Genomic DNA, 13,122 nt, shown 5'->3' on the forward strand with positions numbered 1-13,122 from the left:
TGGCCTATGTGGCCAATTGTGGTGTTGTCCACTTGGTCAATGGTTTATGGTTTAGTTTTGCGGTTGTGGTCTTCTGGCCACCACAATATCTTGTGTTTGTGATGCTCTTTTTGTTAAAATTAGTCCATGTGTTGATTAGGATATTTTGTTTTTGCATGTGTTATTTGTTTAGTTTTGATACTCATTTAGGATCTTGGCATTCCTGCCCAGGGTATAGATCTTGATATGAAAGGATTAATTTTCGTAGCCCTTGTAGATTTAAACATATAGATAAACTTGACTGTTAACTAAATCTTTCTGCAAGAAACGTATGAGTTTTTGCAAAGAATTGGAGCGAAATTCATTTCTACTCTATGAAGTGCTAGCCTACACTTACTTTGTTCTCATATAGGCATGTAAACCAAAAGCCTGTCCAGAATGAGATTTTTAAGTAGATGAGTTCCTTCTCTAGACTGTTTACATGTATCTGATGGTTTAGAATCAAGAAGATGGTTCTCGATGATTTGATTGATCGCTTGTCTGTTACATGTATTTCTAGACATGACAGTACACTTGGTTTTACCTCCTGATTTCTAGAGTTTGATGAAGAATTAGGGACTGGAACCTTCTCTTTCGTCTTGTTGCTATGGTCTACTAGACGATATGTGATTTATACTCCTTTTTAGCAAGGCATGTGTTATTGTAGGTGATATTGCTTAAGCTGTGCTGGAGTTGTGTTGTTACCAAGTGTATATGTTCTGTGTTTATCTGCCCTGGATATATAGTATTACATTCTTTAGAGCCATGGACCCTTTTACTCACTTAATTTTTTTGTCATCATACACCCTCAACTTTTTCTTGTGTTGCATTCATTATAGAGAGGCATGACTTGGTATTTTGAGTTTTGAATAGTACAAGAGATTCCACTTCTGTCTATCCAAGTCGTGCTTGAGAACACTGCAATGACTCGGTTGCTTCTGATCCTCAACCGAAAGGAGGACGTAGAGCCCTCGTCCCACGAGGACACCATGCCTTCCATGGATGTCGGTTCCCAATTTCCCAACTTGGATGTGAATGGGCGAGGTCTACTCACCGGTCGTTGTTGAGTATACAGACGCATACACATACCCGAGAAAGTCGCCATCCACATACTTGTCGTCGTCCTCAAAGACAATAAGAGCCACCAAAAATGGGGCCGAGTTGCAGGCGCCATAGTTGCAACCTTCCGTTGCACAGAGCACCGTGGCGGAATAGTCTGATTCGTAGTCAGGGTCTAAGATGTCAGGATCTAGTAACTCTGTCCGGCCCCCCGACACGGGGTCCCATACAACTATCTTCAGTCTCTCCTCTTTCTCTTCCTCATCCTTGTCTATCTCGTCTACAACACACGCAACAAGAACGCGGCCATGGTGAAAGTCGGGGACATAACTGTCATAGCGATTGGGCTCGTTGCGAGGGTGGAAGTTGTTGATGGAGAAGAAGCGCTCGACGTCATCCCTCTAGCTTTCCAGGAAGCCCAGTATCGGAAGTGTTTTGTGCACGGTGAGGTAGCGGCTCCGAAAGGTGTGGCCGGAGAGGAGGCTACACCACGCCTTGCAGGCGAGGGAGGCGCGGATAAGGACAACGTGCTCTTCCAGCGGGATGCGGATGATGATCTCCTTCACAAGTTCTTACATCTCCCACAGCTCCCGAACAACCGGCGGCGCCATCATGGTCGCAAAGTTTTTCTGATGGAGAAAGAAACCACATCGTCGGTTTGTTAAACCAATGTACATGTAAGGCTGTTAAACTATAAAATTTATGGAGGAGACTTATGTCCTCGACTGCCGCCATGGCCGCGTTCTTGTTGCATGTGTTGTAGACGTTGTGATTTAACATACTTACATGTACATTGGCTTAACAAACCGATATTGTGGTTTCTTTCTTCATCAGAAAAACTTTGCGACCATGATGGCACCGCCGGTTGTTCAGGTGCTATGAGAGATGGAAGAACTCGTGGAGGAGATCCTCATCCGCACCCCGCCGGAAGAGCCTGCTGTCCTCATCCGTGCCTCACTCGCCTGCAAGGCGTGGTGTAGCCTTCTCTCCGGCCATACCTTCCGCAGCCACTACCTCACCGTGCACAAAACACCTCTTATCCCGGGCTTCCTGGAAAGCTGGAGAGACGACGTCAAGTGCTTCTTCCCCATCAACAACTTTCGCTCTCGCAACGAGCCAATCGCCGGGACAGTTATGTCCATAGCCACATTCTTGTTGTGTGTGTTGTAGACGAGGTAGACGAGGATGAGGAAGAGAAAGAGGAGAGACTGAAGATGGTTGTATGGGATCCCGTGTCGGGGAGCCGGACATAGTTACCATATCCTCACATCTTAGACCCTGACTACGGATCAGACTATTCCGCCACGGTGCTATACGGATCAGACTATTCCGCCACGGTGCTTTGTGCAACAGAAGGTTGCAACCATGACCCCTGCAACTCGGCCCCATTTTTGGTGGCTCTTATTGTCTTGGACGACGACAAGCACGTGGATGGCGACAGTCTGGGGTATGTGTATGCGTTTGTATACTCATCAGCTACCGATGAGTGGACCTAGCGAATTCACATCCAAGTTGGAAAATTTGAAACTGGCATCCAGGAAAGGGCCTGGTGTGCTCGTGGGACGAGGGTTCTACGTCCTCCTTTGGGTTGAGGATCAGAAGCAGCCGAGTCGTTGCAGTGTTCTCAAGCACGACTAGAGACACGACTTGACGCGGATTTTTCATGCATATGCTTCAGAGCCCTGCTATCTTGGCCATCCGTCACTGTAGTGCATCTCGAGATGCGAGGAGAACATGGGGCGCTTAAACTCTCGATTAGCAACAGTGGCCGGCAGTAGACCTGCGGGGTTTTGTTCTTTTCCTCACAATGCCCAGCATCTCCCAGCACAAAAAAACATTATTGTATGAGGTCCATGTCTCTCGTCCAAAGCTCTGTCACATGCATGCTCAATCTCTCTCACACAAGCTATCTCTTTCCTCACGCTCTCATATGCTGCACAAGCTCTCTTTTACATACGAAAATAAAGGCTTTCTCTCATACTCTCACACTCAAGTTCTCTCTAAAATAGCACTCTCTCAGAATGACACTGTTCTCTCTCTCTCTCTCTCTCTCTCTCTCTCTCTCTCTCTCTCTCTCTCTCTCTCTCTCTCTCTCTCTCTCTCTCTCTCTCTCTCTCTCTCTCTCTCTCTCTCTCAGGTTCTATCTCTTCACTTTCTCAAAGCGAGTTGTTCTCTTACCTGCAAGTTCTCTCTCATTCAAAGTCCACATTTTTTGATAGATCATGCATTAGGTTAAGTTGAAACAGCTGGGTTCAGAGAGATATGCTGTCAGGTTCCAGAGTTGTAACGTTGTTTTGTCACCTCTATACTTTGAACTCTTCTACTGTAGCATGAGCTGTTATACTCAACACTGAAGCTAGTAAAAAAATTGAGGCCCACGAAATTTCCTGCATTTCAAAAAATATTTTGTTAAATTTCACACCGAAACAGGTCCCAAATTCAAGTGAAATTTCAAAGCAGTCTGAAAGAATTCATCAGAAATTTTACTGGCAGCAGAGGATACTGAACTCCGGTAGTCTGCTGAACACATATCGTAATTAATTGCCTAGAACAGATGACAGTTGTTACTTGATGCTTCGGCTAATACAGAAGTTCAGACCAGCAATGTCGTTCATCACCTCGAAGACTTTGCGCCAGCCGCTGCGGATGTCGCTCCTTCTCCGTCGGCGACTGTGCCACTCCACCCACTGGCCCCAGCAGCGTCGCCGCAAGCACCAACTGCCGCACCATGTGCCGTCACCGGAATCGAAGGTGACTACGAGAAAGGGTCAATAGGTCACCGTAATGGGGACTGACAGCATGAACCCACCAACGGGAGTCACGCACGTTTCTGGGCTGGGCTCAAAGCGGGAGACACTGACCTTGCCTGATGGAACTGACTGATAAAATGAGAAACCTCGCAGCAGCCGATCAGGCCCGTATGGGGGGCATGTGCTGGATGTGTAACTGAAGAAAATGGAGCCCCCAAATTAGTTTTTTACTTCTGTAAATGAAGAAAATAGCCAATTCACTCGGGAACACAAAGCACGAGCTGCGGAGAGTATTTACTCTGTAAATTTTCTTATACAAAATATAGTATATAACAATGTTGAGCACATGCATAATTTGGAAGACCATACACTAGTACAAAACGACTTACCGGTCAGCAGTAAACTCATGCCCCTTGCCAAGAACAATCACTGCAGCTAGAGAGTCAGCTATGCCACATACTATGTAAGTCCTGAAGTCTGCTTCCAACTTCTTTGCAAACTGAAGTCAACTATCTGTCACACATAAGAACATGTGTATTATTAGAACAGCGATGCTATCTAAACTCATATGCCTCAGCAAAACAAGGTCAGATAGTCACTTACAGATTGATGTCCTGATCAGTATGAGCATAAGAATATCCGCTGAAACAACTCTGTAAATAATAGATCTCTGAGTTGCTACAGTGCTACCCATGCATGGAAATACAGAGCTGCTCCAGCTTGTCAGACCCGACTTGGTCTGAAGACTAGGATTCAGAAAGAATAGCTGAAACTCGCAAATCTTAGCTACTTTATTGGACGAATTCAGGGTTTCTAGCGCGATACAAGAAGAACCTAAGGCCAACCAGGAACACTGGCGGCTAAGGGGGAAACCCTAATACAAGGAGAGATACCCAGAAAGTTTTAGAAACACGGCTTTATAGCCTTACAACTTGGAGGAAAAAGAAGGAAAAGCAAAATGGAGTAGTTGGCTCTCTGAAGGCTTGCCGGAAAGCCAACAGCGACACAGGACGCTCTCGCAGCCGTTAGATGCCGATCGGACGCCATCCGGATCTTCATAACTAGCGAAGCGGTACGGAGACAGGAGGAGCGTCAGAGTTGTCTCGTTCAAACTTAACTGAATCGACGATGCAGTGTTGAATTCTTCAGAGAACACATACTTGGGTCCTGGCACAGCCTTGCCATCTTAGCGAGTATGTGGTTGTGCTGTCACCTCCTCCAGCACAACAAACATTTCTGGGTTGTACCTTTATGTTGAAAGAAATGCACTGTCAGCATCTGCAATAACATAAATGCATAGACAGCTAAAAAATCCTTTTCAGGTGATACACTCTTTTCAGATAAATGAGGAGATACTAAACAGGTGATACGCTCTATTCAGACAGCTAAAAAACCGTTTTCTTGCAAAGCTAGGGGCGCATACGTGGGCACGACTGCGCGCTCAAATGCGTAGCTGGCAAACTTCTATAATTGCAGGGACCAGAACGAATGCGTGAGTCCACCCACAGAGTTTGACCACACATTTTTAAGCAACAAGGTCCCTTTCTAAATCTAGTCAGGGCCTAATGATGTTCTTCTGAAACCCAAAAGAAAATAAGATGTGTGCTTCTTAATGAGCTGATCTGTCATGTTTTTAGCTTCTCCAGTTACATGGTCAAACAATAGGTGATGCATGTCCAATGGGAAGACCATGGAATTTTCTGCACTACTGATGCCTCACGTTTACCTACAATCTCATATGTATATGCACAAAAGATTGGTTCATTTAAAAAAAACATCCATGGTAACAATACCAAAACCAAAACAACTAAAAGTATATGAGTTTGTTCTGATCCAGCTAAAATTGTAGTAATCAGCACATTCAAACAAGAAAACCCAGCAGTCACATCTAAAATAAAGGTAGATGGCTAGTCTCATTATTGAGAAAGGCTAGCCTATCATGGCCCAGATGATAACAACCACAAACCAGCATTTCAAGCTTCCTAGAAATATCTCTCCTTGACTGCTTCCATGACTCCCAGAAACTTCCTGTGGGAAAAGAACCACAAATAAAATGCTTGACTGACTCTGCCTTTTCCCGGAGTTCTGATGTACCTTGCCCAAGGCAAACTCATCTGCCTCTTTGCTTCCATATCCCAGTTCCATAGTTCGCTGCAGCAATGGATCCCCTTCCGTTACACACAATCATCTGCCTTGTATGTTGGTCATTTTAGTTATTCCCGTTCTGTGCATCATCCGGCAGCTGCCTTCTTCCCGACAAGCCACTTTCTGCTCGAAGCACCATCACCTCCGACGACGGCACTTTTGCCCTGGGATTCTTCTCCCCGTCCAGCTCTGGCACAAAACATTACTACGTCGGCATATGGTACAAGAACATACCCCAAGACAACATTGTGTGGGTTGCCAACCGTGCTATGCCGATCGCCGATCCTTCTTCTGCAATACTCGCCTTCACAAACAAATTCAATCTCGCCTTGTCAGACACCAATGGCCAGCTTCTCTGGATGACAAACATCAGTGCTACAGGAAATTCATCATCAGAGGCAACTGGTGGAGAAGCCATGCTTGATAACAATGGGAATTTTATCCTTCAGTCATCAGAAGGCATCATCTTATGGCAAAGCTTCGATTACCCGACCGACACTCTCCTTCCAGGTATGAACCTCAGGATCACCCACAGGACGCATGCACTACAACGGCTTATCTCTTGGAGAAACCCCCAGGACCCATCCCCGGGGAACTTCTCATATGGTGCAGACCCTGATGAGTTTCTGCAGCGTTTTATATGGAATGGCTCAACACCATACCGGCGAAGTCCGGTATGGAATAACTTTTTGGTAGTCGGGCAGTATATCGAGAGTATCAGGTCCACAATTTACTTTACGCTGCAAACTATTGATGATGAGGTATACATTTCCTTTGGACTACCAGCACCAAGTGTCTCCTCATTGTTGCTTGTGAAGATGGACTACTCAGGCAAGATGAAGATACGAACCTGGAAAAGCAACGTGTCCAAATGGACTGACCTGCAGTCAGAACCTAACCAGGAATGCAACAAATTTGGTTACTGTGGTCCATTTGGTTACTGTGATAACACGCAGCCTATTGTGACATGCAAGTGTTTTGATGGCTTTGAGCCAAACAACAAACAAGAATGGACAGCCCACAGGTTTTCACAGGGATGCCATCGGATGGAAGCACTAAGATGTGGTCAAGGGGATGGCTTCTTAAATACGTCAAACATGAAGGTTCCCGACCAGTTCGTTTTTGTCAAGAATAGAAGCTTAGATGAATGCATAGCAGAATGCACCAGTAACTGCTCCTGCACGGCGTATGCTTATGCCAATATGAGCACCAAGTTTATGAATGGCGATGAAACTAGGTGCCTATTATGGATTGGAGATTTGATTGACACAGAGAAGCTAATTGGACAAGGGGAAAACCTCTACATCCGGATTAATGGATTGAATGGTAAAGTTTACTGTCTCTGTTTTCTCTGCTTGTGCTAGTAGATGTAGTCTCTAATTTGCGGGTCCAGAGGAGCTCCAGTAATAACCCTCTTAGTACTACCTCCATCCTGGTTTATAGGTCCCCTTTGTAGTTTGTGCCAAATTTTGACTAAAGATTTAACTAACAAAAGTGGTAAAGCTGCTGCCTTGTGACCATGAGGTCACGGGTTCAAGTCCTGGAAACAGCCTCTTGCAGAAATGTAGGAAAAGGCTGCGTACAATAGACCCAAAGTGGTCAGACCCTTCCCCAGACCCTGCGCAAGCGGGAGCTACCTGCACTGGGGCTGCCCCTTTTTATTTAACTAACAAAATGTTAATGCATGTCAAGAAATATTATCTCATTGGATTTGTATTTGAACATAGTTTTCAAAAATATAATGTTTGGTGACATGCGTGAACATTTTGTTAGTTTAATCTATGATCAAAATTTGGCACGAAATACAATGGGGACCAATAAACCCGGACGGAGGTAGTACAGCTCAAAATTAGTACTTATGCCTCACCCCCTTATACATGTGTGCATTTTATAGAGCTTCTCCAGCCTTGCCATCTCAACGAGTATATGGTTGCACTTTCACCTTCATTGGAAAAAAATATCTTAGTAATACATTTATGGTGGAAGAAGTGCACCATGAACATCTGCAATAACATAATGAGTAGCATGAGGAGACACTAAACAGGTGATACACTCTTTACAGATATGTAGTTGCACACGACAGCTAAAAATTGCATTTTCCTTGCAAAGCCAGCGGCGCAAATGCGGGCAGGACTGCACACTCAACCACGTAGCTGGCAAATTCTATAATTGCAGGGAACAGGGTTATACACGTTATTCCACCATAGTGTTTGACCGCACATCCTAATGTAATTTTTAAGAAACAAGCACAAGGTCCCTTTGTACATTCGGTCAGGGTCCAATGATGTTCTTCTGAAGCCCAAAAGAACAGAAAATGTGTGTTTCTTTATGAGGTGATATGTCCATGTTTTTAACTTATCCAGTTATAATTCACATGGTCAAACATTAGGTAAAGCAAGTCCAAAGGAAAGATCACGGAATTTCCTGCACCACTGATGTCTGACATAAAGACCCATGATCGCATATGTATACACACAAAAGATAAGTTTCTTTCAAAAAACATCTAAGGTAACATATCAAAACCGACAAGGGGTTTATTCCAAGTAAAATTGTAGTGATCAGCACATTCAAACAACAAAACCAGCAGTCACACCGAAAAGAAAAGTAAATGGCTATTCTGTTTGCTGAGAAAGGTAGTCCATGATAGTCTAGATGATAGCAACCAACCCAACATTTTCAAACTTCCTAGAAACATCTCTCTTTGACTACTTCCAAGATTCCCACTTTCCCAGTAGCTTCCTGTGGAAAAAGGAGCGCAAACAAAATGCTTGACTGGCTCTGCCTCAGTTCTGATGTGCATTGTCCAAGGCAACTCATCCACTTCTTTGCTTCCATATCCCAGTTCTATAGTTCACTACAGCAATGGATCCCCTTCCCCTACACACAATCATCTGGCTTGTTTGTTGGTCATTTTGGTTATTCCCGTTCTGTGCATCATCCGGCAGCCACCTTCTTCCCGACAAGCCGCTTTCTGTTGGAAGCACCATCACCTCCGATGACGGCACTTTTGCCCTGGGATTCTTCTCCCTGTCCAGCTCCAGCACAAAACATTACTACGTCGGCATATGGTACAAGAACATACCCGAAGACAACTTTGTGTGGGTTGCCAACCGTGCTATGCCCATAACTGATCCTTCTTCTGCAACACTCGCGTTCACAAGCGGATCCAATCTCGCCTTGTCAGACACCAAAGATACGCTTCTCTGGACGACAAACATCAGCGCTGCAGGAAATTCATCGTCAGAGGCAACTGGTGGAAAAGCCATGCTTGATAACAATGGGAATTTTATCCTTCAGTCATCACATGGCACCATCATATGGCAAAGCTTCGATTACCCGACCGACACTCTCCTTCCACGTATGAACCTCAGGATCACCCACAAGACGCATGCACTACAACGGCTCATCTCTTGGAGAAGCCCCCAAGACCCGTCCCCAGGCAACTTCTCATATGGTGCAGACCCTGATGAGTTTCGACAGCGTTTTATATGGAATGGCTCAACCCCATACATGCGAGGTTCGATATGGAACAACAATTTGGTAGTTGGACAGTATGTCGAGAGTATCAAGTCCACAATTTACTATAGACTGCAACCTATTGATGATGAGGTCTACGCTTCCTTTGGACTGCCGCCACCAAGTGTCGCATTACTGCAAATGAAGATTGACTACTCAGGCAAGATAAAAACACGAGTCTGGAATAGCAACAAGTCCAAATGGACTGACCTGTGGTCAGGACCTAACCACGAATGCAACAAATTTGGTTATTGTGGTCCATTTGGTTACTGCGACAACACACTGCCTATTGTGACATGCAAGTGTCTTGATGGCTTTGAGCCAAACAACAAACAAGACTGGACGGCCAGCAGGTTTTCACAGGGATGTCACCGAATGGAAGCACTTACATGTGGTCAAGGGGATGGCTTCTTAAATATGTCAACCATGAAGGTTCCCAGCCAGTTCTTGTATGTCAAGAATAGAAGCTTAGATGAATGCATAGCAGAATGCACCAGCAACTGCTCCTGCACGGCCTTTACTTACACCAATATGAGCATTGATGCTATCAATGGGGATGAAACTAGGTGCCTATTATGGACCAGAGATTTGATCGACATGGAGAAGCTCATTGGACAAGGGGAAACCCTCTATATCCGAGTTAACGGATTGAGTGGTACAGTTTACTGTTTCTGCTTCTCTGCTTGTGCTGTTAGATATACTCCTCTATTTGCGGGTCCAGTGGAGCTCCAGTAATATCCTCTAGAGTTATATGTACAATGTGAGTACAAGATAGGTTTAAGTTAGTAGTGGCGGGCAAATATTAGAGGGTAAAGACTTTATAATGCCATTATGATAGAACAGTTTGGTGTAACATATATGCAGCGTGTGAATCACTACAATCTTTTTTATACGAAAAGACAATAGCTTATTCAATTGGAGGGTGCAGATTAGGAGCCACTGGATGCAGCATGAAAATATGAGCATGCAGTGGTTCACAATATTCCAGATCATGTTTATAAAGTTAGTTAGCATGTAAAGCACTTCCATCTGAAACATTTATTAATGAACAGCTTCTAATACATGTTTCAAACATTGAGGTGTCCAGAAACATTTTGCCAGCCGCCAACACAGTTATTCCAGAGTGTATATATATCCAATCTCAGCCAATGTATAGGAAGTGAGCCTAGCTCATATTGGCGGGAGAGTCAGTGTACAGTGCCACAACCCTGGTTCGAGTCCTATTTCATTGGACTTGAATTTGGTATACAATCTACTACCTCTGTTCCTAAATATAAGACATTTTGGCAGTTTAAACTGCCACAACGTCTTATATTTATAAACAGAGGGTATATTTCCTATTAATAGAAAATGTAGTTGCTCGTACAAGTTCATAGAATCCATGTCTATACATAACTATAAAAGGAAACCTTCGCGTTCTGGCATAAGTTGTATATGCCATCTGATTATAGTGTAAAAAAAATAGGGCATGACAACCACTCCATCCAGTTCAACAAAACATGTTGTGTGCGTTTTAATGTTAAGTATCAGGCAGACATTTTGTATGTCCCAAATGTTGCGATACTCGTGATGCAATTGTTCATGTGAGAAATAGATTGCTTGAGAATTGAAACAATGTGCATGTAGTTCATACTTGTAAGAAATATTTGGCTTGTGAAACTAACTATTTAGCAAATCTTTAAATTATGTTTGCTTACAGATTGAATTTTGGCAGATAAAAAGCGGAAGAGCATTGTTTTAAAAATTACACTGCCAGTCGTGTCAAGTTTGCTCATAGTCATATGTGCGTGGCTTGTTTGGATCTGCAACTTGGGAGGTAGAACACAGTTCCATATTTTTCTCGTATATTTCCCCCAAGCATGTTTGCGCAGGGCAATGTTATTCCATATTTATGTGCTATGTCCCTTTATTATAATGCTTGCAATCAATGTTCCTGGTAGGCAAACAAAAAAACAAGAAAAATTGGAAGAAGGTGATGTCAGGAACTTCGAGCACTTCTGTTGAACTTCACGATGGAAACTTAAAGTATCCTTTTATAAGCTTCAAAGAAATTGTACTTGCAACAAACAATTTCTCTAACTCCAACATACTTGGACATGGAGGTTTTGGCAATGTTTACAAGGTAACATGAAATTTTCTCTTATAGAGCAACATAACTGTGTTTCCCTCTTGTTTGAACTAAAAGTATCAAGTGCTCAGGGGACATTAGAAGATGGTACAAAAATTGCTGTGAAAAGGCTTAGTAAGGGTTCTGGCCAGGGGGTAATAGAGTTCAGAAATGAAGTAATACTCATTGCGAAGTTGCAGCACCAAAACTTGGTTAGACTTCTAGGTTTCTGCATCCATGGAGATGAGAAACTATTGATATATGAATACTTACCTAACAAGAGTCTAGACGCCATGCTTTTCGGTATGTTCTGCTTACGTCTTGACAAATTTCAGTAAGTAATGAAATCAACCAGAATGGCTGATATTATCCCTCAATTGATGCTATGGTAGCAGATGCCACAAGAAAATCAATGCTTGATTGGCCGATGAGATTCGAGATAATCAAAGGGGTAGCTAGAGGACTTCTTTATCTTCATCAAGATTCAAGGCTGAAGATAATTCACAGGGATCTGAAAGCAAGCAACATATTACTAGATGCCGAAATGAGCCCTAAAATATCTGATTTTGGTATGGCAAGGATATTTGGCGGCAATCAGCAGCAAGAAAATACCGACCGCGTTGTTGGCACTGTTAGAATTATAATATAGGTCATGTACCCCTTTGTATTTATCCCGTTGTATAAGGGGTTTCCTGCATATGTTCCACACCTGTACATGTATATATATCGGCCTATGGCCTCATGGGAATACAAGTTGCTTATTCCTAACATGGTATCAGAGCTTTAGGTCTCTTTTTTTCGCACGCGCAACTCGTGCTACGATCCCATCTCCGCCGCCGCGGCCGCGGTTTCTCTTTGCCTCGGCGTCGCTGCTGTGTCTCCAGGCGCCCTTCACGCCTCCCGCCGCCCGCCACAGGACTCGCGGTCGCTCCCGCCGCTCCCGCTCTCAGGGCCGCTCCCGCCCGCCAGCTCCTGCCGTCCGCCAGGACTCCGCGGTCGCTCCTGCCGCTCCCGATCTCAGGCGCCGCTCCCGCTCTCAGGCGCCGCTCCCGCCTGCCAGCTCCCGCCCGCCAGGTGCCCTCCCGCCAGGACTTCGCCCTTGCCGTCCGCCAAGCTCGCGGTCACGCATCCACTTCTCGCGGCTGCCGTTCGCTCGTGGTCTCCCGTGGTCTTCCGCCTGCCGTCCGGTGTTCTACTGCTTTCGGGTCTCTTCAAAAAAAAAATTAAAAAAATTCTGCTGCATCGGGCTATGTTGCTGTCCCTCGCTGTCCGGTGATCTTCGATGGTACTAACTACACCGAGTTCGCTGGCTTCATGCGCATTCACATGCGTGGCATCCGTCTCTGGGGTGTTCTTTCTGGCGAGGTCTGCTGTCCGCCACGTCCGGTTCCTCCGGTGGCCCCTACTCCGCCGACTCCACTGGTTCTTCCTACGGATGCTAATCAGGCCGCCAAGGATGCGGCTAAGATTGCTGATGAGGCTGCTGATCGTGCCTATGATGAGAGGGCTTTGGCTTATGAGGAGGCT

At 44.8% G+C, this 13,122-nt stretch overlaps 2 protein-coding genes across 2 annotated transcripts; both read left to right on the forward strand.

The window, feature by feature from the left end:
* Positions 1 to 5,819: 5,819 nt before the first annotated feature.
* Positions 5,820 to 12,616, forward strand: LOC123146150 (G-type lectin S-receptor-like serine/threonine-protein kinase B120). Its single transcript, XM_044565739.1, has 5 exons — positions 5,820 to 7,298; positions 11,203 to 11,304; positions 11,429 to 11,610; positions 11,688 to 11,898; positions 11,991 to 12,616. The coding sequence occupies exons 1-5, from the start codon at positions 6,242 to 6,244 to the stop codon at positions 12,242 to 12,244; spliced, it is 1,806 nt and encodes a 601-aa protein (XP_044421674.1). The 5' UTR covers positions 5,820 to 6,241; the 3' UTR covers positions 12,245 to 12,616.
* Positions 7,948 to 10,408, forward strand: LOC123146151 (S-locus-specific glycoprotein S13-like). The gene has a single exon (XM_044565740.1). It carries the CDS (start codon positions 8,835 to 8,837, stop codon positions 10,221 to 10,223), a length of 1,389 nt encoding a protein of 462 aa, XP_044421675.1. The 5' UTR covers positions 7,948 to 8,834; the 3' UTR covers positions 10,224 to 10,408.
* Positions 12,617 to 13,122: the final 506 nt, after the last annotated feature.

The sequence above is a fragment of the Triticum aestivum genome, chromosome 6D (genome assembly GCF_018294505.1).
Source record: "Triticum aestivum cultivar Chinese Spring chromosome 6D, IWGSC CS RefSeq v2.1, whole genome shotgun sequence".
NCBI lineage: Eukaryota > Viridiplantae > Streptophyta > Magnoliopsida > Poales > Poaceae > Triticum > Triticum aestivum.

Coding starts and splice junctions, on each gene's coding strand:
- LOC123146150 (XM_044565739.1), top strand. CDS start 6,242: ATGCCGATCGCCGATCCTTCTTCTGCAATACTCGCCTTCACAAACAAA. Junction 11,611..11,687: donor GTTTTGGCAATGTTTACAAG/GTAACATGAAAT, acceptor TCAAGTGCTCAG/GGGACATTAGAAGATGGTAC. Junction 11,899..11,990: donor TCTAGACGCCATGCTTTTCG/GTATGTTCTGCT, acceptor CTATGGTAGCAG/ATGCCACAAGAAAATCAATG.
- LOC123146151 (XM_044565740.1), top strand. CDS start 8,835: ATGGATCCCCTTCCCCTACACACAATCATCTGGCTTGTTTGTTGGTCA.